Source organism: Echeneis naucrates, chromosome 11 (genome assembly GCF_900963305.1).
Source record: "Echeneis naucrates chromosome 11, fEcheNa1.1, whole genome shotgun sequence".
In the NCBI taxonomy this organism is placed as follows: Eukaryota; Metazoa; Chordata; class Actinopteri; order Carangiformes; family Echeneidae; genus Echeneis; species Echeneis naucrates.
In genome coordinates, this window is record NC_042521.1 from 12,246,131 (window position 1) to 12,273,498 (window position 27,368).

Below are 27,368 nucleotides of genomic sequence, written 5' to 3' on the forward strand. Positions count from 1 at the left end.
ATAATGGTAATATCACCAGAAAAATGAAAAGGGGCAAACACAGTGTGCAGTGCCTCGTTTTTATAAATGCAAATGTTTATAGAGTACTATAAACAATACATATATAAAAATATATTTCCCAATTCTTAGAAACATAATTCCCCAGTGTGATTCACAATCAGTGGATTATGTAAAAGATAGCCACAGAAACATGTACGCACTCAAATGCAGAATCAATCACATTGTTGGGGATTTTACTTCTTCATATGATACAAAGATTCATATAAAAGTACAAAACAGGGTAGATGTGATAAAAAAAAACTAAAAAAATTCCTGCCAACCAGCAGCCATCATTATATACTGTACAAACAGGTGACAATATGATGTCTGTGAACTCCATTTTAGCACCATAGTTGAAATCAGTGGTCTGTCAGTCACACGTACACACTCACAGCAAATCAAACATTCACAAACACTCACAGGTGCAAGGAAATGAAAGAAGGAAAGGCACGAAGCAGGAAGAGGAGGTCAGAGGGATTTGGCTTCCTCTGTAGTCTGAAAAGGCCCTGATGAGCTCAGTTGTTCTGCTGTCATTTAAAAAGCTTTCTTGTGGTTTAAACTTAAAGTACTGGGCTTGGTGGCTTACTTTGTTCATAACCACAAGCATGATCGTGTTTTTGATGTGATACTGCATCGCGTCAACTGAGAGGCCTTTCTCTATTCTAAAGCCTAGACTAAGGTTGCAGGACAAACCAATTCACATATTGCTCCTTTGCAACATTTTATTCTCCTAGTCAGAGAATCTCTGCATGTCACTGTCTCTGCGAGCACTGCTGTCCAGAAAACGGTCACAGGGGAACTCGATGAGATCACCTTCCTCAAGTGGTGCAAGTCGTGCAGGACGACTGCTCTGGTAGCTGGTGAAGTCAGTTGACACGGAGGCAGTTGCCACGGTGGGACGAAATGGTCGTCGGGTGGAGTACATGTGGCGCACATGCACAGCCGACTTCCTCCTCTGTAGCCGCCTCTTCAAGCTCCGCCCCAGCCAGACTCCACCAATGATAAGCAGCAGTACAGCGTTCCCGGCCAGCATTGCCACCGTCAGCAGTTGAAGGTCAGAGGTCAGCGTGCCCACATGACTAGAGGCCTCGGGGAGAGTGACCAGTCCTGCACAGTGATCACGAGGGGCAACTTGGCAAACAGATCCTCCAACTACTCCTTCCACACAGACGATGTAGGTTAAATCTGAGCTGAGCTCTCGGAGGGTTACGGAGCGAGCTGTGCCATGAGCATAAACATAACGTGGGAAACGATCTGCAGCCCCAAACCGGTCAAACAAAATCCGGTAGTGGACTTCATCTAAGCTCGGCCCAGGACCTGGCGTGTAGCGGTGATGCTCCCTTGTGGTCCAGTGGACAGTGACGGTGCTAGATGTCACTTGGTCCACTGAAACATTGGTGATGAAATGGCGGTTGAACACACATGGATCTGTGATTACAGGCAGAGTCTCCTCGCCATCTGACCTCAGAAGGTCAAACTTTCCTCCTGGCTGCTCAGGAGACGCTGTGGGGAGCTCTGTACTTGAATTAGTGGAGTTTCTGTAACTAGGTGTGTTAATGACTGGTGGATCCGTTCTGGAAATTACATTCGACCTTCGTCTCCCTTTAGCACGTTTCCCAGCTACCTCTGTGGCAGTTCGTGACCTTGGACTGAGCGACTCCTTTGGTTTCTTTTGTGTCAGTGATGAGGAGGGTTCTGATAACTCTGGCCCGCCCTGGTCTCCCTGAACTCCCATCCTCTCCTGTCCCTCTCTTTTCCATTTATCTACCTCTTTCTGCACAGTGGCCTCCTCCATGTTTCCCTGTCTTAAATCCACACCTTTGGTGTCTTCCACCTGGCCTTCTCCACCTTTCAGCTCCTGCTTTATTACATCTTTCCCCTCCACTTTCAACAGCACACCACCCCCTCGGCTCTCCTCAGGCCCAGTTTGGCTCCTACACAAGTGGCTCCAGTTCCCGAGAGGCTGCAGCTGGGAACTGTTCACATAGTCGAGATATTTCCCCCTCAGAGTTGTAGGGTAATGACACTGCACAAACACAGTCAACAACTTGCCCTGTGAATGTGCAACAGTCATCCATCTCTTCAGCTCCTTGAGGCGACAGTCACAGGTCCAATTGTTGCCATGGAGATCTAGGTCATAAAGTACACTGTTAAGGGCAAAAATGTCTCCTGACAGACTGGTGAGAAAGTTATTTTTCAGCCTCAGCACTTTGAGATGTTTAAGTTGTGAAAAAGCCAAAGAGTCCACGTTGGAAATCCTGTTGTTGCTGAAGTCCAGCTCCTCAATGCGCTCTAGAGGGTCCAGGAGGCCGGCAGGGATTTCCTCCAGAGCGTTGCCGTTAATCAGAAGCTCTCTGAGGCTCGACAGTCCCCTCAGGGCCCCGTTGTCAAGACGGGAGATCCTGTTGTTGCTCAGGGAAAGCTTGGAAAGCTTCTTCAAATTTTGGAAAACGTGGTTACCAATGTATTGAATTTCATTATCAGACAGCAGCAAAGTTGTCAAAGTAGTCAGTTGGGAAAAGGTGAGGACATTACGCACAGCTGACTGCTTGTTGTGGGCCAGGTTGAGAAAGCGCAGGCTGGTGAGTTTGGAGAAGGCGTTTTTGTGAATGTACTGCAGCTTGTTGGATTCCAGGTGAAGATAGTGCAGGCGGCTCAAACTTTTAAAAACTGAGTCTTGAAGAACTTCTATTGAGTTGACATCAAGCCGCAGTTTGACAAGATTATCCAAGTTGAAGAAGAGCTCCGGTGTTATTTTCTTAATGTTATTATTATTTCCATAGAGAATAGTTAATTTCTTCAGGGGTTGTAAAGTCCCAGCAGGTACATTTGATAAAAGATTGTGTCCCAAGTAGAGCTCCTCTAGCTTGGAAAGCTTCTCAAAAGCCTTGGGGTGAATGGTTTGTATCTGATTGTACTGTAGATTTAACCTTATGAGGTCACTGTACCTCGTGAAGTCGAAGGCGGAGATGTTAGTGATGAAGTTTCCCCCCAGGCTGAAGATCTGCACCTCCTCGGGCCCCTGCATGGCGGCTTTGGGTTTGGGCACAGTGCGCCACCCGCGGTTGGTGCACATGAGGTGCTGTGGGGGCTGGCAGTCGCAGCGGTCGGGACAAAAGCTTGTCGTCGGTGAGAGAGAGACGAAGCCGTTGAGCGACAGCAGGAAGAAACAAATCCCTGTCAGGAAAGCGCCGGTATCCATCCCCACAGCGCGGCTGGCACAGCCGGAGACTGACGCTGCATTCGCTTTGTGTTGTTCAGGTGCCCCTCACGCCGGAGACCATAAGTCCGCTTGTTGCTCTGAAAGGCGGAGAGAGAAGCGCTTAACAGATAAACCACGCGGCTCCATCTCTGAGTGGCATCACGTATATAGAGCAAATGAACAAATGCTGCTGCCCGAGGAAACGCTCACCTCCCCAGTGAAGTCTCCATCCCCCTCAGTGGTCATCTGCTGCGAATTAGAGCTCACTCATTCTCTCTCTCACACACACACACACACACACACACACACACACACACACACACACACACACGGTGAAATAGTCCCTCCTCCGCAACTCCGCGACCCCGCCAAAGCCAGATGTGCACAAGTCTTGACGCGCGAGATCCAGAGTTTTGCGTGCGCATGCAGGTAATCAAACACACACACACACACACACACACACACACACACACACACACACACACACACACACACACACACAAACACACAGGGCCGTGCAGTGAGAGTGGGAGAGACAGAAAGACTGAGAAACCCTTTGACCGAGTTTTGTGCGCGCCCCCGCAGCCACCGGGGGTCTGAGATCTGGATCAGATCCCTGGTATGGACAAAGCAGACAGGAAGATTTCCTTCCCACGGAATCAAACTCTTACATTTCCTGGCACGAGGGTACACGCACAGCAAAGCAGTCAGTCATAGGACAGACTCAACAAAACACGTACATTCATACTGTCAGTGATTTTGATGATGTATGAAAAATGACTCATAAAAGAGCTGCAGTGCAGCTACAGCAGAGCCGACATTCAGTCTGCCCAATGCAGAGACAGTGTTTATACAAAGTGAGCAAGCGAAGCAACAATGAACGCATCAACATCTAGTCTGTACAGTAGGAACACCATCATTATGAAGCTTGACTGTAATTCACCATTCTGTCATTAACACGCTCCATGTTGCCAGGAGCACAGATGGTTCACATTTACAGATGAGGAATTCAAGTTGTCAAGTGTGTGTTAAGGCTAAGAAGGAGAGGTGCCAAAATCTGAGTTAAAGATCTCCAACTCTAAAGAGAAGAAGAAGAAGAAGAAGGGGGGGAAAAAAAAAAAAAAAAAAAAAAAAAAAAAAAAAAAAAAAATGCATGGCGAGTGGAGCATGTGGAGACTGAATGCAAGAACGATGCTCTGCAGCGTACATGAAGGTTTCTGTTCCTGTGCAGTCGCTAAAAAGCATGCAATGTTACTGCCAAAACATCTGCACATTTACAGCACATGCGGTAGAGCACTTAGCCACTGACATAGCATGCACACAGCCTAAATGTTTCACATGATGTTATTTAACCACAAAAGTTGGATTGTTGAAGCTCTTAACTCAAACTTATTTCTCCATTGACTTGATTTCTAGGTGATGCTGATTTGTCAGCCATGGAAAGGATATACGCAAGTACAAACACACATACGGGCTCCTCCAACCATCCCTGGCATTCAAGTGATAATATGCTTTACGGAGCTCAGGCACAACTGATGTATTGCACCCAACAGAAAAAAGCACTCCCTGATTGGCCTCATTGTCATGCATAACTGCTGGAAGACATCATAGTCGGCAATTATAGTTCTGGTGGTGGGTGAGTGAGAGAAAGAAAGTCAGAGACGAATAGCAAGCCTTGGGGAAGTCCCCTCTTTCGGGGAGGTCATTTCCTGTCTGACCATTTCTCTAAAGCGTTTCTGAGTCTCCCCTCTTGTCTTTCTGGTCTGTCTTTCCTTCTCTCTGAGGAACACACAGAGCTCTGGCCTGAGACGCAGCAGGACCGATCCAGTTGTTTTCTGTCACTCTCGGTCTGTGCCAGAATTGAAAAGCATACACAAAAGATTTCATCAGCATGGATTCACTTTCACTGTCGCATCATAAATAACTGATAATAGCTTTAATGTACAAACATTTAAGACAGAGTAATGGTGGGGAAGCTGACCCCCAGAGGGTTCACTTGGAAAATGAGATGGACCAGTATAATTAAATGTGGAAAACAGGATAAGAAAAGAGGAAACACTGTGTGAGCCAGTGATCAGAGGAGAGTACAGTGCTAAACTGATGGTGACAGAGATTGTTGTGTAGAAAAAGTGATCCAGATTTGACCTAGATTCACTGAAATGCTAGCACAATCAACGACATTGGGAACCCCGCAAAGAGCTGTCTGCCACTGTGACTGCACACAACAAAAGGTGCAGACTGGTTTCACCAGCCTATACTTTCATCAGCTCTCTCCTCACAGTGGGCCTCTCACTGTCCAATCAGCTGGCCATATGACATTTCAGTCTCCCAGTACACAGAGAGACATGGGAAATTTAATACCATCAGTGGAAGAGACAGAGAGCAGAGACATGGAGAAGAGCGAGGGGGTGGGGGGGGGGGCTTATGTATCTGTCTCCACTTCCCTGTGCCTGTTTCCTGGGACTGACAAATGTTTGTTTTTTGTGCTCATAAGTATGTTCGCATTAAATAACAAATATTTGTGTGTGTGTGTGTGTGTGTGTGTGTGTGTGAAAATCAGCTAATTCTGCAGTGTTTGCAGGTTTTCTGAGTACTTTACACAAATCAAATGTATAATTAGAATAACTATAGTTAGAGAGTGCAAGAGAGTGTATACCTTTTTTAACTCCACTATAATCCAAAAGGAAATACTGTGCTTTTTTACCTTGGTGATATAAGATATAAGCAGATACAGATACAGATATAAGCAAGTATAAAATGAAGAGTATTACATTGTGGTCTGCCATAGTCTTTACTTTCTTTGTTCAACTGTGAAGACAGAATTCAGGTACTCAAGTCTGTTGGGGGAAGGTAAATATTGTGCATCTGGGAAATAGGAAGCAAATTCAGATACACATGACAAATGAGAAACTTCATTTGCTGATGATGACAGTGTGATGTGGACAAAAGCTAAGATGACTGGTTGATGAATAATTAAATGAATGAATGGATAATTGATTTCTTTGATGATTTATTGAGCAGTCATACTAATTATTGATTGGAAAGAAACAAGCCTTTAGCAGTTTAAATGCGTACAACCATGTAATCCTGCATTAGCGCATTAATCATTAGACATTATTTGAGTGAATTAGACCTCAACACTGAAATGCATGCCTTTAAATATGTTTCTTTGGGATTCAGTCTACTTATTTGAGGTGTGCACTGACTCTTGCTGATGTCCCAGCCAAACAAGCCAATAAATTGAATGGCACAAAACCACAACATTTTGTTGTATGTACTTTCATTAATCAAATAAGCATACCAAAACACATTCATTAGCCTTAATGGTGCTCTACTTCGTTCCCTCTACATACAGCCAGGCTAGCAATTTCCCAATGTTCAGAATGCAATCTATGTGAAAATAACTGGTTGATGATAGTTAATTGACCATAAAGACATAAGGGTGGTAAGAAATTATCTCAACTAAGCAGTAAGGGAATTTACCACAATATCAAAGTCATCCTTTCTCCACAAACACAACTTTAGCATGTCCACAAACATGCAACCAGTTACACATGGGACAACAAAAGCACAGAAGACTCAGGGGGTGAAACACTTGAGGGGATCATTTAACATGTTTACAACACATACTGACATAAAAAACATACAGTAATATAGGCTCACAAAGCAGGGCCCACAGTCAAGGTACAAATGAGCCTCAGACACAAAGTCACAAACTTGCAGCAAGTTGTGCTAATGAAAACATGTGTCTCCTATTGCAGCTCAGAATGTGGAGATTTTTCACTTATTCCCAGCAGGCCTAACATGCTTCAGAGATATAATGCATATGGGACATGTCCTCATAGTCATCAGTGTAATAGACGGCGGACAATAAATGAAGAAGAAAAGCAGCTTTGTTGAGACTCGCCCTCCTGCAGTGCTCTAATCAAAAGGAAATAGTTTAAACAAATAACAGACGCCTTTGTGTGGCAGGGTTAGAGATGTATGATTCCTTTTGTGGCTATGAGTACTTGAGTACTAGCATGTTTATGACCAAGTGTACAAGTACTATATCTTCTCTTTGTATGAACTATGATTTGCTGTGTTCTTTAGCCCCTTTCAGTATTCAGTATACATGGGCAAAGAGGGCAAAAGGCAGGAAAGCGGGAATGAGGTGGTCGGATATATGTGCATGTGGATATGAGTACATGATGGTTTACATGAGCAACAGCTGCTCAAGTCATTAAGTGAATTAGGTTGAGTTGAGAAGCACAGATCTAGTCCGTGTTCACAGACAGTAATGTGTGTGCGCCTGTGTGTTTGTGAGTGGATGAGATAGTATGTTTATGCACTTAGAGGGAGATGGTGAAAGACTCCATCCCCTCTGTGCAACACGTGTCTGTACCAACATGCCACTGTTAACAGAGACTGAAGAGTCTTTATTTAACAGGAAATGCAGAAATATTTTAGCTGCATGCAAATGTATATTACTGTGAGAAAGAGAATGGAGGGATCACCTGGGCCCCATGCCTGCAACCCTCCACATTCCCAATGCTCTTCTACTCAACTCCCCCCAGCTGGTTCCCATCTCAAGAGGAAGGGCGAGATGGAGGGAAGGAGTGGAGGAAACAGAGTCCAGTTGCAGCAACTGAAAGACAGTCTTCTACATTTCATCACCGGCAGAAAAAAAAATAACAATTTAACCATAAGAGCAAAAAAGCTTGTAATAAACAGCTGGTACCAAAATGGACTAACACAGCTGATTGCAACAGCCAATCATGCAATGTACATTTGTGGAGCATTCCATTCAGCTTTGGGAGAGCTGCAGTCGCTCTCGCTTGACCTCCAGGGGTCACATTTTGTCTTTGGGACCAATATGTTAAAAAAAAAAAACTGGAGGGGGCAGAGAGGGTGAGTAGAGTAAAGGAGTTCTTTATAGGTTTCAGTCCACCCTGTGAGAGTTAAGAATGGAGGGAATAGAGCAAAGGAAAGAGGAAGGCAGAAACTCCACATCTGGAAAAAATTACAGCGTATGCAATTGCCTTGTTGAAAGGGTGGAGAGACTGGAGGGGGAGATAGAGGAATAACGAGAATAGTATAAAGGAATAATGCGTGTGTGTGTGTGTCTGTGTGTGCTAAGAGGGTAATCCTTTGATCTACAAAGTCTGATAGAAACTGTCTGCATGCACATAATCAGCCTCAATCACATAATGACACTGCAAGAGCATAATGCCTTATGATGTTAAGATCAGTGAGCTGCACAGAAGATAACACTCATACTCTTTTCAACTTAAACACCCCAAAAAGTGTAATAGGTTATGCAGGGCTGCACATGCACACAAAAACATGAAAGAAGTACAAAATTGCACCAACGCACATGGACTCCAGGTTAACATCTCTCAGTCTAACACAATGCAAAACAAGTCAGAAACAAAAGGACAAAAAAAAACCCCAGAGTCATTAAAAAAAGGTTGCCACTAGGTAATTCAGTGAGCTGAGACATCTGATCTGCAGCTGTCAACTCAGTCCCCACACTACTTTGCTTCTGTGCAATGTCGCCCTCTGCTGACGTGGAACATTAAATCAATATGGAAGGATCAGCGCTAACACCCTTTAGGAAAATTGTATTTCTGTTCCTCTTTGTTTTCAACAAGAGGTTATTAGTTTTGGTTAATATAATTAATTGCAAGTGGCTCTGTTGAAGGCAAGTCTTTCAACCATGCTATCACTTTCCTCCATACTTAACTATCCCAAGATCTTAACCCTAACCCTAGCATATATAAATAGGACTGAAAAGACTGCATCATGTCAAACTCTAATACTAGGGGACTGTTAGCATGGTAACACATAGTATACTTTAACTACTAAACATTAACCTGTTAACATGCTGGCAGTGGAATTTAATGCCAGTTGTGAACAGTCTCACTGTAATACGACCACAGCTGGGGGTATGTTTGATAGTATATTTACGGTATTATCATCGCTTACTCTTGAGATCCCATCTTGAGTTGAGGGGTGCAACATTAAAATAGAGTTTAAAGGTCTGTTATTTCAACAAATATTTTGATTGCATGGTGCATTCCTGTAAATGAATAAAAATAAACCACCCAGTTTGCCACGCACACATAAGTGACAACTGACTCTTGTAGGTTTATCTAACTCAGAGGAACAGAGGTCAGGTTCAATTACAGGACGGAGATTCTGTCAGTGTTGTTTTTAAAGGTGCTTCTAAGACCAAGACTCAGACCAAGAGGTCCTCAGAGGTCCTTACAGTTAAAAGTGAAATTACAGTTATATGTAACTTAGTAAATTAAAGATATTTGATGCAATGCAAAATAAAATCAACATCTTAATTTCTGTTCATGTTCTCTGCCTCTTTGTAAAAGAAAGGTACATATTTTAGGAGGACCCTTTCATCCAGCCTCAATAGTAAGCTGGTTCATGCAGTAACCATGTATAACCTATAGATGGCAGTGTCAAACACAATCAGCTCACAGAAGTGTGCTTGTGTCAGTTTGCACTGAGTGACGGAAAGGTGAAATAAATAACTACACTGGCATTTGCAGACTTAAGTGTATTTGTATGGGACCAACTATCTCACTGAGTCCTCCCTTCTATTCTCCTTTGAAAATCAGATTTAAACTGTGCTTTCAGTAAAAAATAATTACAGGCAGATCAGTGTATAACTGGTGTGTTTTGACAAACTTACTGAGTGCAGCGACAGGCGTGCTTCAGAGTGTGTAACTCTGTTGTCAGGTATGCAAGGGTGTGTTCCATTGTGGATAGTTCCACATTGTTTAGTTAAGTGCAGGGGAGTCCACCTGTGTTGGACAAAAAAGGTTTGTGACACAAACACTGATAACAATATCTAACAATCTTTCAGGTGTGTTCTAGGTTGAGTGTCGCACTACCTCCTGTCAGAAATTCCCTGGTGCAGCCTTGGCTTACATTCCTGAAAGTCAAAACACTGCCAGTATATTTGCTAGTTCTCATTTTCTTTTCTGGGCACACCCAGCTCTGACTCTCCCTTTCAAAGACATTTTTTCAATCTTTTTATGTTTTCCCTTCCCACTGTTGCCATAGAAATAAGCCCAGGCAGGAAGTGACAATCTCGGGCCCATGCATAGAAATTTGTTTTGTTGGGTAAACAAATCCAAAGCATGAAGGTGGTTTGAGCCACTACAAAGACAATGGTGGACGGACTGAGCAGGGCTCTCAAAGAAAACTTGATGAGAATCATTTCATTCCACAAAGACATACATTACAAGTACACACAAACACATGGTCATAATTCACCCACATGCTCGCCTGAGTGCATCACAAGACTTCTCTCACTTACTCATCATTTCAGAAAACAGTCAGCGCTTAACCTAGCTATGTCATGTTTTGCAAACATAAATTCTGTGCAGAAGCATGTAGCAATCACTGTATTGTGCATCGTGAGGCAATGAGACCAGGCAAGTTAGGACACTGGCCTCTGAATCACCACACTGCCTGGATTTTATATTGTATTGTCTTATCTTTTGTTCTTAAGATGGTAATAATATTAGCATTTATTCATTTAAAGAAAATTTTTGACTACCACTTTGGCAGTCTTTTAGCAAATTGCACATTAGCTGCTTTTGCTTGTCTATATTTACAGTAAAACTGTGGTGTAAGTATTTCTTGGGCGTTAGGACATTGCAAGGGGCCATTTTCACTTGTTTTTGAGATCCAAGGCAATAAATTATTTGCATAATTAGTGGCGGGATTAAATCCTGGAGCATGCAGCCTGTTGGACACTGGCTTTTCTGACGTTGGAAGTTGCCAGATAATTGGAAATCAGAGGATCTGTAGTAAGAAGTGTAGCATCATGGGCAGAAATTAGCAAACAAGCAGGTTGTAGTGTTGTAGTGCAGGTTCAGGTGTCACAGCTGACAAGATCGTTAGTTTTGACTACAATGCAGAGCTCACATGAGATAATGTGACGCATTCATGAAGTTGAACGTCATGTTTAACATACAATCATGCATTAACAGATGTTACCTTGAAATCATGTGACTTTGCGTCATTGGGAACTTACCTGGCGCTCCGTTGACGCCTTTTCTCTACGACTGCTCTTTACCACCTTTCATTTCTACGTCCACGTCACACAATGGCCCGTTCAAATGTGGCCCCGCCTCTTAGCTTTATTCTCGATTGTGATTGGCTGTGAAGACCACCAGTCACTACTATCCACTGAGGAAGCTCCGCCCCGTCCACGACGCTCGATCTCTGAAGCGAGGAGCTGGTCCTCTGAACCCGATAAATGTGTCCTCACTCCTGGCCTGAGATGCTGTAGCTTTCGCCGAACAACAGTAAGCATTTCTTTACATTACTTCTCTCCACCTGTGGGAATATATGTCCGTGTTTCTGCTGTCGGCGTCTCGCTTCCGTTTGAATGAAGCGGCGGAGTTGACAGCGCCGCCGTCGTGTCTGTAGCTGGACGTCTCAGCGCTGAAGTCAGATATCGCTCTCGACAGAATCACTAATGAACTTTCTCCTGATTGTGTCCCTGTGAGAGGCTCACGGCCTGTTTGTTAGGCTTTTCTAGAGATTGTGTAAGCGCCGAAATGCTACCACGAGGTTTTTCTTGAACATTTTGTCTGCACCGACAAGCTGTTGAATTGCTTTGGGCAACAGGAACTGAGCAGGACACCTGTGTTTTTCTCCTCCTGAAGTTTGTCCCCATTAATGACTGCTTATAACCAATCAGCAACCAATCTGGTGACATCATGCCCAGCAGTAAGCTATCCTGCCCTTTAATGAAAGGAATAGTAGGTGACAGCTAATCACACTGTTCAGTCGTGAAATGCACTGAGCTTTATTTTATTCCGCCTCCCTTTTGTGGCTCTTGACTGACTTGGTGATTATACTGTGAATCAATACTTGGCTGTAAAAGCACTTAGGTCCAGATAGGATCAGTTTGCTTTATGCATGAGTGGTAATGTCAGCACTGTCACTGTGCTGTTCACATGAACTGGCACAGCACACAGCCTCTTTTAAATAAAACTCTGGTGTTTTTCTTTTGTTTTTGTTGTTGTTTTTGTTTTTTTTTTTTTTTTTGTAAGTGTCTGCAACCTGAGATTGAGGGTAGTTAATAGGACTTCAATAGAGTTACGAACATTCATAGCCTGCAGTAATACAGGAAGTAGTAGAGGTCCTTTATTCATCCAAAAATCATTTACATGTGTCAAAATGAATGAATGTTGAAACAATGTCCTGTTTATCCTATATAAAGATGCTCAAAATTAACTTAAGGATTTGGTGCTTTTCTTTTTTCCAAGCAACACATCAAACAGTGAACAGTGTGTAAGAAAAACTTTGGGCTTGGGAATTTGAGCTACATCTGGCATTTCACAGCACAAACTAATTGGCAGATCAATTGAGCTATCTAACTCAATATCTAACTATCCAGCAAGCAACAGTCTGGTTTCAAGCCCATGAGTTACATCTGCTAAGCGTAAGTGTTTGTGCCCATAAGAAAGATACTGAGAGAACTCAACACGAGCTCCAGGGGGCACTATTAAAATTCACTCCTTCCATTCTGGTGGACCAAAGAAATTTTAGATTGCACTGGAGGCCTCAATTTCAAGTCTCAACCAGCTGACGGCGATTAAGCCAGAATGTTTCCTCCTGCTGCAGCATATCTGAGCATAAACATGACGCACATAGTTATCTCTATGTCACTGCCTCCTTTACACAACACCCACTTAAAAGCTGGTAAATACAGAGCACTCCTGCCTTGACTAATACTCCAAGTGGCCACTCTGAGAACGGTGTGCCTGTGATCTCTTGTGCTTTTTTAAGGTTATGGGATGTTGTGCCCTACTTCCAACCAAGCCCACTGGCTGGTACAGAGACTCATGTGAAATCATGTTTCTGCGAGTAATGGCACAGGTTCTATAAATAGATCTGTGTTTTTGCCCTCAGATTTTCTATGAAGAACTAAACGAAGTGAATATATTCTTGATTTTGGTTCTTTTGTATCCATAGCAACCCATGATTGAGAGATAATACAAAGTGTCCCTTGTCTCAGATGGCAAGAGACATAAAGACTACTGTGTCTTTGATGCAGCTTTTCAGAAATGCACTGGTCAAAAATCTGTGGACATGCTTGTCCGTCTTTTTGACTGCATATAGGAACCAGGACTAAATGGCACATTGCGCTTATTTTAAATCTTTCTGATCACTTGCTGATACCAACATCAGTCTTACTTTTCCTGCATAAAGATAGCAGAGGCACTGTATTGCTTTCAGATGAAAAATACTGTTAAGATATCTTCAAACTAACTACTGCTATCAGTGAGTACACTCAGTCAGCATTGATGTCAGAGGTCAGATAAGCTAAGTGCTACTGCCACTAACCAATTCGAAACCATATGCTGCCAAACATCCGTTACACAATTTTTTTTTAATGAAATGTGTGTATTGCTGTATGAAGTAGCCAGATGATACTGCCCGGTGTGGTTCTATTTAAAGTATCTTACGCTGGCTCTCCATTTGACAATCAGTGGATCATACACAGCTTTAACTCCATAAATCTGTGGAGGAGCTTTACTGGAAGACTCTGGTACTTTATGGGCAGTAGAGTCACAGATGGGCCATCTGTGTGGACCTGTGTTCAGTCCCAGTCAGCCATTAATGGACAGGATATACAGCTATGTGGACAATCAAGTTGATGGCACTCCTGCTGCTACAAGAATGTGTATAGGCAGAAGGCAGATGAACTGGCTGCTAAGTCAACATCTGTGTGTTCGTCATGCCAGCACTGGAAACTCCAGCCTGACTATTCCTCAGGCCTACGCCTTATTGCTTTGAGATCCTGTCATGGAAGCTGGTTAACGACAGACGGAGCTTTTTCATAAATATGAACAGTATGTATTGCCTCTAGTCATGCTCAGCTGAAAAAGCATGTAGCAGTGGCCATAATGGATTGTGAGTGTTGCTTAGGTTTTACTTGAATTCTGCCTTGCAGCATTTCTGAAAAGTTCAGTATATTTACAGCATGTCTGTGTACAACTCTTTGCAGCAAAGCTTTGGGAGAGTGCAAGTGGTTATGCACTTCAGTGGTTACTAGGAATGGGGTGAGTGGAAGAGTGCCTGTTTCCAAGTCTCTTCAGAGCACTGAAAAGGAAAATGTTCTAGAAAAATGGAAACCAGGGAATACCAAGGCTAGAGTCATTTACTTACTTAACACCTATGTGAGGGAAAATGTTAATATGAGTTTCCCATCAAAGATCCACTTTTGTTGCACTGTCATACTTTCAGATTAAGCCAGACCCTCTACTGTTTGCATCAGTTTTATTTCTTCCTCCCTTTCATCAGCTGATGTCATGCACACTGACATACATAACAAAACAAACAACAAAAATCACACACACCAAGTAGTCACATTTCCATCACCAAACCTTTTATTACCTCATTTGGGTCTTGTGACTCTGTGACATTGGCCATTGCTGTGAGAATGACCCTTTTCCATTTAATCAGATCATTTACAAGGTGGTGTGCCATTAATGATTAACTCCTATTACATAAGACTGAAGCCAAAACCCCAGTACTTCTAGTCTTACAGTGCAAGAGGCTTGAAGCTATACAGTACTACAGTTGATTGGATGTTTGGGGACCCACATCTTTTCCCAGTTTGACAGACAAATACACATACTTTTCACAAGCTTTTAATCTTGTGAGGTGAGAAAGTGTCATAGGGTAGTGACACATCAAAGAACTTTGAAAATGTCCATTTTGAGGTTTTACACTGAGGAAGTGTAGTTGCAACTTTTCCGCTGAATTGTATCAAAGGGAAAAAGGCTAAGGAATAGAAAGAATGGCTGACTACGTTATGTAAAGCCACTTCCCTCTCTCATCACTTATTGTGTATATTAATGGTTGTACTCTTCAAAGAATGTAGTTTGAGCTGGAAATCTGAGTCTGAGTCTCTGATCTCCTGCAACATACCCATACCACATATGTTATGGGTGGATGCACACTTTGTTGTTTCAACTCCATACTTCATACAGTTGTATGTACTCACGCCCATGCTTGAGTTTTGTGTGATGAATTCCATAAAGTTTTAGATGCATCCTACTACACCAGGCGTGTCACAACCTGATAAGTGCAAAAAACACAACAAAAAACAACAGCTTGATGAAGTAATTTCAGCTCCAAAAGTTTAATATCTAAAGCCTACTCGAAAATGCTGTCTTTCCTTTTTTGTCTGTGCTGCTCCAGGGCTGTGAAGCAAGACAACAACCCATGTGTCTCAGTCTCCTTTTAGCTGAGTGTTGACTGTAGCTCGATGTGTGTTATGGTGTGCCGGGGGTACTGAAGCACAGAGCACATTCTTTCCTGTTGATGACTCATGTCCTGGGCATGGCACTGACTATAAGCAAGACCTTGGGGAACACATTCAGACGCACGCACACATTTAAACCACCAAACTGTTTGCAGGGGATGTAGTTATCAGCATGCTTAAAAACCAGAGGTTTATACAAATTTGCATGCCTGTGAGTACAAAGAAGTCCACAGGCATTCCCTCAATGTGTCTGTGTGTTAGTTAAGCAGACAGCAGTAAGTCCTGCTCATGTGTATAGCACACTCTAACCACACTTGCAGTGTATAGGAATGGCTATAAAACACATATAGGCAGCATAGACATGCATACAGCCAGGTTGGGACATGTCAATTGTGGGAAGGAGAGGAATGAATGATGCAACACACTGAGAATGAGGTACTCCTGCTCCACACAACCATAAAGATATGTATAAAAACAAATAAAACTTACTGGTTCCTATTTGAGTCTGAAATGCTGTTACAGGAGGCAAAGGAGGCAGAGGAGGAGGAAGTTATTTGTGCTGAAAGCAGTCAGTGATTAAGGTTGATTAAGGATTCACTGTGTAGTATGCAAATGGGTCCAGTGATGAATGCGAACGTCATTGTTACAAATAGATGGATTTGATTGGAGCCTGTAAGTTAGAATTGAAACACCTATTTTTAAAGCTCAATTTATCACTCAGCTTCACTTTTTTTTTTAAATCCAGTCTGGTCTAGTCTCTAGTCTCTGTCTGTAGTAGGGGGAATGGTCTCTGTGGAGGGTTGTGGTCTGGTCTGGTCTAGACTCTGGAGGGGTCCAGTCTCCAGTCTAGTCTCTAATCTCTGGAGGGGTCCAGTCTCTGGTCTGGAGGGTTCTGGTCCTGGTGATACAGCTTTTATGCAACAATTCCATCTAAGCATGGATAAATGTGAAAAAAACACTTTAATGTCTCCATTTGTCATTCTGTCTTGCAAAGCAGACTGGAGTAGATCATGAGGATCCTTTGCAAACCTATAGATTGAAGCAGAAATCATTATCAATCAAGTTGTTTTAAATCAAATCGTAGCCCCAAAAATCGTAATCAAATCAAATCGTGAGATAGTAAGATTCCCATCCCTAGTAGATATAACTACTTATTTTATTTATGTATTTTTTTCTTTCACAAATAGTCTTGTTTTGTTGATGCTCTGCATGTTTAAAAGGGGCATTTTCGCTCCATTCCAGATGTTCATGTTTGTTGACAAGCAGTTCCTTGATCATAAAAATATCTCTATCACACTGTCATAAATAGTGACAGTGAAACACTTCGTAGATGTTTGCGTGTTTATGTGTTCGCACATGATATTAGTGTTATTTGGAATATTTGTGTCTAGCTTCCTGAAACCAAAGCTGCTTTGGACTTTGGGAATTTCACATCCACAATTAGGCTGTTAAATTTGTCAGGGGCAGTGAGTAAGTAATCCCTCCCTGCTTTTATCTTCCTGCCTCTCTGTGCTGCTTCGGTTTTGTTTAAATTGAGCGTAACCTTTGTGCTGTTCAGACATGAGTTTATTTTAACCTTTCCTTCGCAGTGCTGACTGTTGTGGTGTGGCCTTCAAAGGTCAGAGTGGTGCTCCTGGCAGCTCTGTTTTGATTTTTGTTACTCCGGCTTTCACAGGACCAAGACAGCAGTGGGGAAAAAAGCAATCAAGTTGCAAAAAGATGACATCGCCGTCACCCACTCACAGTGACAGCAGCGTCTCCTCCAAACATGACAGCCACCAGGTGAGTATCCCTTTGTGTGTGAAATGTGTGAATTAAAATCTCTTGCAACCACTGCAGTTGCAAAGGAAATCCATGAACTCCTTGAGGCATTAGATTTTGTTCTACCTCTGTTATTTCACTTGTTTGTCTATCTCAAACAGTATTGCTCCTGTGTCTCACTTTAGGACAGTTGGGAGATTGTGGAGGGGCTCAGAGGGGTCCCTGCCAGCATGCAGGAGCCTGACAGACAGGAGGGTTTGCTGCTCAAGAAGAGGAAATGGCCCATGAAGGGATGGCATAAGGTATACACTGAAGCCGCACAGTGTCTTATTGAGCCAAACACTTGTTTTTCACGCTGAGCATTTGATGAGGTAGCCCTGTGAATTTCTGTCCGAGACCCCTTGTATGAAGAGCGAAAAGCTGACCTTTTGACACCATGTTCAACACATGTGGCTGTACTTCTTAAACAGAGGGGTTGTAATATGGAACATCTCCATCCTTCTGAAAAAATATTGAATTTGTACATTTTAAGAGCAATACTGTGTATGGGCTGTGGTTATACTTTTTTTCTTGCCAGTGTCAAGGTCAAACCAGCAGTGTTTTCAGTCCTCCCTTAATCTCTGACTAGAGTTTTGATCTGCTATCTTTTAATATCTCAAGCTATTTCTACATTTCCTCCTCTTCACCATAACAGTCCTCTGTCTACCCTTTTCCCAGTCTTTTTCATTCCCTACTGATTATAATATAACCCTGACTCATCTTCCTCCTCCTCCTCTTTCTGAGCGTGCTCATGTATACCTGGAAACTTCTGCCTTGCAACATAAAGGTATTTTATAGGAAACATATTAAATCATAAGATGGCTTCCCTTGTCAGTTTAACCTTTTGTTAAAGGAGAGCTTTAAACCTGTAGTTAAATTTTTGCAGTGTCATTATCCTTACTGCAGGTCACTTGTAAAATGCACATGCCAAGGTCAGGGCAAGGCAGTGCTACTAGTGTCTATTGGGGTTTTAAACTGTTATAACCAAAGAGTGAAATATATATAAACAAATCATTCTTATGACTTAATACTGATTAAATTTGACTTCTTCCCAAATAGAGATACTTCCTGCTGGAGAAAGGCATCTTGAAGTATGCAAAGCATGGAACTGATGTAGGTGTCTACTCAAGAGCGCCATCTGTCTGTCATTTGTGTACAAACACATACTAAGTAAGTGTTTTTGTCCAGCTAAAGAAAGGAAAGCTTCACGGGCTCATAGATGTTGGTCTCTCTGTCATGTCGATCAAGAAGAAAGCCATGTGCATTGACCTGGACACAGAAGATAACATCTATCACCTAAAAGTAAACCTTGAAACTGTGTGGGCTTGTGTGTGGGCTGAGATTTGTTGAATTCTGTGTGATTCTGTGTCATCTCTCTCTCAACTTGTCTCCACACCTACATATTTCTTTTTTTCCCTTTCATATCCTGTGTCTGTTTCAAGCTCAGACACTCACAGCTCCTAATTTGGCTTTATGACACCCAGGTGAAAGCTCCAGAGCAGTTTGAGGAGTGGGTGTCAAAGCTACGTGATCATCGCGTGTTTCGGCAGAATGAGATTGCTATGTATCCCCATGAGAGGCTCCTCATCCATCCACATGCTTCATCCTCTCCCTCCTTCAATGACTCTCTGAGAAAAGTATGTTGTTTCAGTGCTTGTTTTTTAGGAAACATTTGTAAAGACAAAGTCATTGTTGCTCATAAACCTGCTTCAGTTTGAATGTTGTCATATCAAATCACCCTCATTCATCTTTCAGAGGGCTACTCTTACCAAGCAGGCGTCAGTCCACCAGGCTAAGGTCAGTTCTTGGCTCCATTCCTCAGAAGATATGGACAAGTGCTGCAAAGGTTGGTCATTCTTTAGTGTTTTGCTGATTTTTCGTTTTTCCTTGTTTCACTGATGGTCTAATGGCTTGTCTGCCATCCATCTTCTTGTCAGAACTGACTTTTTTCACAAGTTTTTCTCACTGCAGTGCCTCTCCTATCTTCTATTTTGTGTGTCATCATTTGCTTTGAATGCACCCGAACATTCATGCAGTAATAATCTGTCTTATATTCAGACTTGGAGGAGTGTGAATCGTATCTGCTGGAACTCAACCTGCTACTGAGGAGCATGGAGGTCCTCCACCGTACATACTCAGCTCCAGCCATCACTGCACTACAAGTAAAAAGAAAAAAAAAAAAAAGCCCATGATCTTAAGCTGTGGTTTAAAATGTGATGGGCCATTTATTAAGTCTGTTGCAGAATAACACCAATAGAATTATATTACTTCTATTTGTTCTATCTTCTATTTCTTTTTATCTTTTTTCTGTCTTTTTCTATCATTTATTTATTTACCTATTTATTATTTATTGTGCCACAGGCATCTAGTTATGATATCCCCAAAAAAGAGAAGAGGCCAAGAAGGTGGCGATCCAAAAACAGTGGCAAAGAAACCAAAGCCACACTACAGGTATATGATGCTCACAGATATTAAGCATTTTAATAGTGAAAATGAATGGAACGTAATGGTTTACTTACTCTTCATCCTTCTGTCTTTGTCTCCCAGGTCCCAAGCTGTATCTCTTCAAAGTCTCCTCGACTCCATGCCTCCAACCCCAACCTCTCCACGACCGAGTCCAACACCAACACGGTCTGTCCTGAATCTCCTGATTCTCCGACAGATGTAAACCGTCTTCAGGAGGATTTCTGCAGGCTGGCCAATAACAGTGAGTCCCTGTTAAAGTCATCACGAAATTTGCAAGGAAATCTATTTATTTTAAATAGAAAAATATGCTTTATTGTTGCTGTATGGTAAGATATTACCATGACAAATCCATCATTGCCCTTTTTGTGTTTGTCTCTGTTATTTCTCTCTTTCTCTCCAGTTCACACCGCACTGAAATCAGCATTTAGTTCCCTGGTAGCAGAAAGAGATAAATTGAGGTACACAATTGACAAGCAGACTCCCCAGCCAGTGCAGGTCACAGGCTTAAAGTCAACCTATGCTTCAGTGAGTGAAACTATTTTTGCAAGACTTCACCATAATTACGTTATAACTCGTTTCCAGTTTCTCGTAACTGGTTTCATATCATTTCGACAGGATTGTTCAGGCAGCCCCCAATCCTTGGTCCACCAGGTGTCTAATGAGAGCAGAGCATCCATCCCAGAGTCGATATCAGAGTTTTTTGATGCTCAGGAATACCTTCTTTCCTCTTCTTCTTCTGAGAATGAGGTTAGACACCATCTAACCATCTATACCTCATCCTCTTCCTCTTTTTTAATCTTTAAATCTAAATTCTGTGATAATTTAATGGACTGGTTGTCCATGTTAAAAATTATTGTAATTACATCACAATTTCCCAGACTCCAAGGTGACAACACATTTTGGAATGTTTTGTCCAAGAAACACCCAAATATCCATTATTAAGAATTTCTATTTGTATGAAGAATGTGATTTTTTTTTTTTTTTTTTTTAAGCAGTACAAGAGTCACACTATTTATTTTTCTTCTAATAACTAAGAACTTATCAATTTGTGATTTCATCCTTTCATTCTATGTTTGGATGCTTGCTGACCTTTCACCATTGATCTTCTGTCTCCAGGTGTCCGACGACGACTCCTACATCAGTGATGTCAGTGACAGTGTCTCCATGGATACCTGCAGCAACGAGGGAGGCAGTCAGAGGCACAACTCTGGTACATTGTACAGTAACAAGTTGTGTGTCTTTGTATATTTGCACAAGACATTGTAAAGAGATCTTATTCTGTCAAAGAAAGGCAAGATGAGTCTGTCTGTGTGTACTAAGCCTCTGCATGTCTGCATCAAAAGAATTATAAATGTCTGGAAACACAGAAATTTCTCACATGCTCAGAATATGTGTGAAACATGACCACTGTCATTTTACAGCTTATGTTTACAAATTTGGTGCAGTGTTTCACATACTATATGTGGCAAAGCATCTGTGAACATGCTTCATTAATTTGCTGACACAGATGGTGCTAGTTTAATGTGTCAGCTTCCCCTGAGGTAAATCAAATCAAATCAACAAAAGGCTAAGTTTTGTGTCATTGTGAATTGGAATTGAAATTATGGAAGTTTCGGTCTTCACCATCATTGCTATCTTGGTGCTCAGCTTCTCTCAACACTTCTTCACTGTTTTTACCATGAGGTGAATTGTCCACAGAATCTCCAAAACAAACAGGGCAGATGATCCAAACGAAAACACTCAATAAAGCAGTTTCATCAACACTGTCTTGCCCAGACAGGATGCGTCAGAGCTAACATAAAAGCTAACTTGATAACTTCAAATTAAAGGATTTCGGATGATTCAAGTGCAAAAATCAGACTGAGTTCAGCTTGTGCACGGAAATTAAAATATATTTAATCCCTGTTGGTTGTGTTACTGTGAGTGAAGTTAGTTTTTGAATGCTAATATTTGTATTCTGCACTTAAGGTGGTAAAAAGCCAGTATTTGTGTCAATATATAGATTTGTTAGTTAAAAAAACCAACCAGTCTCACTCTTCATTTCTCTCTTTCAGTCAGCAGTGTGATTACCTTGTCTCGTCGGCGCTCCACACTTCCATCTCCCTCCCCCACCAGCAGTGTGAGCTTGTGGAACATCTTGAGGAACAACATTGGAAAAGACCTGTCTAAGGTGGCCATGCCAGTGCAGCTCAATGAGCCACTCAACACTCTGCAGAGGCTCTGTGAGGAGCTGGAGTACAGCAAACTGCTGGACACAGCCAACAAGACTCAAGACCCATACCAACGCATGGTGAGAGGAGAGAGCACACAGAACATATTAAGTATTCATTCTCACCTGGCAGACGCTCATCTACCCTCTTTGATTTTCTACGCAGGCATATATTGCTACATTTGCAATATCTGCTTATGCATCCACCTTCCATCGAGCTGCAAGCAAACCTTTTAACCCTGTCCTGGGAGAAACTTATGAGTGTGACAGACCTGATAAGGGCTTCAGGTTTATAGCTGAACAGGTAGAAGTCAAGCATTCAACCACCTCCACAGATCTGCCAAGATCTGCCTTCTTTATAGCTGGAAACTGTTCTTTGCTTTTATGTTTCACTCATTTATGAATACACCTTCAACATCTTCAGTGTGGGTATGTGTATAATGCCACTAATCTCATTGTCTCTCTTCTCTCCGTTTCCCAGGTGAGTCATCACCCACCTGTGTCAGCATGTCACTCTGATTCAAAGAACTTCACCTTTTGGCAAGGTGAGCAATTAGAGAAGCCATGACTGGAATGGAAATCTGCTTCCTCCTCTCTTGTTTCACTGCTGCCACACCTTGTGTTTCTAAGCGTTTTTGTTGATAGTTTGTCATGTGATGTAGGTTAGGATTAAAGTCAAAGCTGGTCTTATGCAAGTTTGCATACCTTGTTGACTTTAACATGGCCATGATGATTTCTGTGTAATTTTCCACTGTGTGATAATTGTGCACTTGATATTTACGTGTTATAGAATAATACTCTGCAATCTGTAATACCAATGTAACCTGATTTGATTTTAACTATCCTATATTGTTCAGAAACAACTGAAAAGCCATTGGTAGTCAGAGAAACTGACTGCTGGTTTATTTGCGTTTCTGATTCTTCACATTAAGAAGATGATTTTTTAAAAAGGATGATACCAAAAAAAGCATCTTAAAGAACACAATGAAGATATTTTCAGTGTCATAAATACACATCCATAATACTGTCATCCGTTCTCTTTTAGATGTCCGATGGAAAAATAAATTCTGGGGCAAATCCATGGAAATTGTTCCCATGGGAACTACACATGTCACACTACCTGCGTAAGTACTCCAAGCCTTCACAAATTGTGTTGGTGTGTGTTTGTATCTTCATACATGAACACATTTTTCTGTTTCAGCCAAGGGTTTACGTCAACATGCAAAGAATACACTGTGGGTGTTAGCACGGGAATGAAACCTTGTTTTTTTTTTTTTATATATTTTGAATTTTTTTTACTTATTAAGTGTAGCGTGATTGTGTGTGATTTATCCAGCTTTGGCGACCATTACGAGTGGAACAAAGTGACATCTTGCATCCATAACATCCTGAGTGGACAGCGCTGGATCGAACACTACGGAGAGATGACCATTAAAAATATCAACAGCAATGTCTGCCAGTGTAAAGTCACATTCGTCAAGGTCAGGAGAAAGAAACATTTAAATCATTATTTTTATTTATTTATTTCAGGATGAAAACCTTCCTCTCTCTCTTTGGCAAGCTATTTAAAGTTTTAATAGTCTAATTGTCCTGTCCTGTTGTAGAAAAACAATGAAAAACAAAGCATTTGTCATACAGCACTGTCCTCAAAAAAAACATGCACTGCCATATGGGGAAACCATCAACACCATTCATACACACAGTGCCCTCTTCTGGACAAATAAAGGAACCTCAATTTTTAGAAATAAAAGAAACTGGAGTTTGCAGTAGAATGCACACCTGCATCAAGGCTTTATTATTTACTTTATTCTTCTTTTATGATTACGTACTTCATTCTGACCATGTTGCTTAGAGTTAATAACTCTTCCTCTTTTATATTAGTTAGCTGATGTAGAGAATCATAGTGCTGATTAAAAAGACAGGATGTTGAGAGCCTGTAGTCAGAACCCCCTTTTGGCTCTCTGCTTCCTTCCTCCGGCTCTCTTTGTCACATTCCCACGGAGGGCCATCACAGCACAGAGGCACATGTTTGTGTCTTTGATATTTTACAAGTTCTCAAATTTATATTTTGCCTCTGCCTTTTGGTCTTTTAGGCAAAATCATGGAACTCTACTGTCAATGAGATAGAGGGTGTTGTTACAGATTCAAATGGAAAAGTTGTGCACTCGATTTTTGGAAAGTGGCACGAGTCTCTGTTTCAAGGAGACCCACCTTCTGCAACCTGCATCTGGAGAGCAAGTGAGTTCAACATCTTTCATACTACAGGAGCTCAAAATGTGCTCAGAAGCTGCTAACCTTAATGATCCATGTGTAGACACCATGCCAGTGGACCAAGAACAGTACTATGGCTTCACTCAGTTTGCTGTGGAGTTGAATGAACTGGACTCCACCCTGAGACCTCATCTACCCCCAACAGACACACGCTTTCGGCCGGACCAGAGGTTGGTCCTCCAGCTTTCTGCAATGTTTATTTCTGCTTTTAGTATTGTCACACATGTCAACACAACCTTGTCAAAGCTGAAATCAGTGGCGGCTGCTGCTAAAAAAACAATGGGGGAAAAAAGAGGGTAGAAAATAATATTTTGGTCCTTTTTTATTTTGGAAAATGTGAGCATCCAACAATGGTTCATTGGTCATAACTTTGAGTGAAACAGGTGAGTTATGCTGCAGTGAAAAAAGAAAAATGCACATAAAATTGGGCTGTGATATTTTAAGTAGGCCACTGTTCTTTTGTTTTTTTTTCTTCCTGGCTTGAGTTCAGTTTGTTTTACACATTATAAGGAAGAAAACGTGAACATTTCCATTGTTCCGTTTGGAATTTATATTATTTGCAAAGATAACGTTTCTTCCTTTCAGATATTTGATAATATACAAAATCTTTTGTCGAATCACATTAGATAAAAAAAAAAACAAGACACGATACTGATCACTGATTGGCTGCTGATGTTTCTTGGACGCATACGGGATGCACACAGATGCATCTCGTGAAGAATTGAATTCAATCCAAATAAAAGAGAGCCTCAGGCCACATGCTTATCAAATGTTTGAGGGCTTGTACACTGGATTCTGTTTTACAGGCATCCTTCACGTTTGGAAGTGAATAAAATAAAAACCAGAAAAGGTTGGATATGTGTTGGTGATGCTCTGGTTGTTATAATATTCTTTGCTCTGTATTCTTTGTCCAGGCTGCTGGAGGAGGGAAACCCAGAGGCAGCTGAGGAGCAGAAACAGAGGATAGAGCAGCTCCAGAGGGAGAGGAGGAAAGTCCTGCAGGACAACAACATGGCGCATCAGCCACGCTTCTTCAAGTACGTGGCTCATTACTTATTTGTGCATTCACTCCTCATCAGTCTTAGTGTATCAAACACAGTTGACACATATGTTTGTTCAAGTGTCTTATGTGTAAAACAATAAATAAATAATGACTGCGATTGATGATCCAATTTCATGATTAAAATAAGTTTGCAGCCGATGATTACAAAAATCTATTATTACCCTTTATGTCACTGTCCATTACAACACAGGAATTTCAGAGATATTAGTATGTAACTAATCTAATGTCATACGTGATCTACCCATAACTAACTATATGTTACACCCAGGTAATTCAAAATTCTCCCTTACATTACCTTTAAATCAGACATATTTATGGGGAAAAAAGGTTCAGATATTGATCACTTCATTATATACTTTTTTTTTGTTGATGTTTAAAGAAACAATTGATTTGTTTGTTTAAGGTAATGTAATGAAAAATAAATAATGTAGCTTATACTGTTCTACAAATAGATATGTCCATTTAATGTACTGCACATTAAGGAATGACTGCACTTTAAACACAAACAATATATCATTCTCGATATCTCAATAATAAAACTTGATATCATTCTTCTTGTGTCGACAGGAAGTCTAAGGATGACACCTGGGTGAGCAATGACACATACTGGGAGCTGCGAAAAGACCTCGGCTTTAGCAAATTTGACTTCCCTGTGTTGTGGTGACCTCTAGATTCTCCACTACAGAAGGGGAAGTGTGAACCAGAATTGTGGCCAGCCAGACCAGTGTCCTGACTTGGTTAGCCTCCATGTCATGGTAACCCAAACTAATAAGGACTTCCTGCTTCTACTTTTCAGACAAAGCAGAACCTGTAGAACTTCCTTTTGTAGATTGGATGGTTAATTCTGTTTCTCCTGAAGGGTATATTTTCTCCTTTCATTACTATAACTGCAATTTACACTCAGCGTAGTGTAAATATTCATATCATTACAGCAATTTGCATCTCAGCATTTACCAAAGTGCCTTTTATTGCAGTGCTGTACCTGACCAGCTGCTTGAGCAGTAATGCAAAAACACTTTTATTAAGAGACTTTTAAAAATCCCTTGTTTGAAGACTGGAGGAAAAAGGACCAGGATCGGAAGTGAACTTGTTCTAATGGACATAAATATTTCTCCATCATGACTCCAGGATTTTCTAATTGCTGTAGCCAGAGTCTGATCATAGTTTCAAATTTTAAACGAGGGACTGAGCCTTATTTCAGTGTGCTGCCTTGTTATCAGTCATGACTGTAATAGGACTGTGGATAAAGTTTTTTACTGAGAGGTGGGAAAAGGCTATAATATTCCATGTTAAAAGAGAACAATAAACTGTTCAATGGATGGACAAGTTGGTGTGTCAACTGTTTCTTGTCTGGCTGTGTAAGGGATGAGACACAATTTCAGGTACCCGTTTTTCTCACTGCTAGACATCTTATGTGTTGCATTGGCGCAGCACTGTCTGTGAAGTACTGGCAAATTTTCAAAGCTGTAAAGCTTGTGTTTCAACCATGTGGTGAACCAGTAATTAGTCATTCAACCCAGTAACAAGTGGTGCAAATATAGGTATCACAATTGTAAGTAATTCAGAGGGGGAAAAGTTCCCTCAGCCTTTGTGTTGTGTCTGTGTGTGTACCACACTGAGTATGGAGAAAGAAGAGCAAAGAGTTGTCTGAGAATTTTCCACAAAAATTCTGGAAAAACATTTACAATCTCAAGGCTACAAGTTCATCTCCAGAGATCTTTACGTTCCTGTGACCATTGAGCACATCGTCATCAAGACGTTTACAGCCCATAGCACTGCAGCTAACCTCCCTGGACGTGGACATTTTCTGAACAAATTCAAGCTGACCTGCAGGCACATGGTACAACAGTGTCAGTGAGCTATCAGTTTCCATGTGAATAAAATGGGACATTGTGGGAGGAGGCAGAGGAGGATCCCTCTACTTACAAAAAGATATTATATAAAAAAAAAAAAAAAGGCCAGACTGGAATTTTCCGAGACTTGCCAGAAGGAGCCCTAACCCTTCTGGGGGAATGTCTTGGACAGA

At 41.6% G+C, this 27,368-nt stretch overlaps 2 protein-coding genes across 6 annotated transcripts; one reads left to right on the forward strand and one right to left on the reverse strand.

The window, feature by feature from the left end:
* Positions 1 to 205: 205 nt before the first annotated feature.
* Positions 206 to 11,924, reverse strand: tril (TLR4 interactor with leucine-rich repeats). Of its 5 annotated transcripts, none has more exons than XM_029514581.1 (5): positions 11,283 to 11,924; positions 9,930 to 10,041; positions 7,738 to 7,868; positions 3,452 to 5,090; positions 206 to 3,339 (listed from the first exon to the last, which is right to left on the reverse strand). In XM_029514581.1, the coding sequence occupies exon 5, from the start codon at positions 3,239 to 3,241 to the stop codon at positions 770 to 772; it is 2,472 nt and encodes an 823-aa protein (XP_029370441.1). In that variant the 5' UTR covers positions 3,242 to 3,339; positions 3,452 to 5,090; positions 7,738 to 7,868; positions 9,930 to 10,041; positions 11,283 to 11,924; the 3' UTR covers positions 206 to 769. The 5 variants fall into 5 exon arrangements, with proteins under 5 accessions (XP_029370441.1, XP_029370444.1, XP_029370442.1 ...); XM_029514584.1 differs by having other exon boundaries at positions 7,738 to 7,883; XM_029514582.1 differs by lacking the exon at positions 11,283 to 11,924 and adding an exon at positions 10,132 to 10,260.
* On the forward strand, positions 11,428 to 26,665 carry LOC115051259 (oxysterol-binding protein-related protein 3-like). The gene is made up of 22 exons (XM_029514580.1): positions 11,428 to 11,556; positions 17,209 to 17,315; positions 17,480 to 17,596; positions 18,393 to 18,446; positions 18,522 to 18,635; positions 18,818 to 18,970; positions 19,089 to 19,179; positions 19,392 to 19,495; positions 19,695 to 19,784; positions 19,881 to 20,040; positions 20,200 to 20,324; positions 20,415 to 20,546; positions 20,916 to 21,009; positions 21,854 to 22,089; positions 22,175 to 22,312; positions 22,490 to 22,553; positions 23,054 to 23,132; positions 23,345 to 23,489; positions 24,102 to 24,246; positions 24,323 to 24,449; positions 25,194 to 25,316; positions 25,910 to 26,665. The coding sequence occupies exons 2-22, from the start codon at positions 17,253 to 17,255 to the stop codon at positions 26,004 to 26,006; spliced, it is 2,451 nt and encodes an 816-aa protein (XP_029370440.1). The 5' UTR covers positions 11,428 to 11,556; positions 17,209 to 17,252; the 3' UTR covers positions 26,007 to 26,665.
* The last annotated feature ends 703 nt before the right edge of the window (positions 26,666 to 27,368 follow it).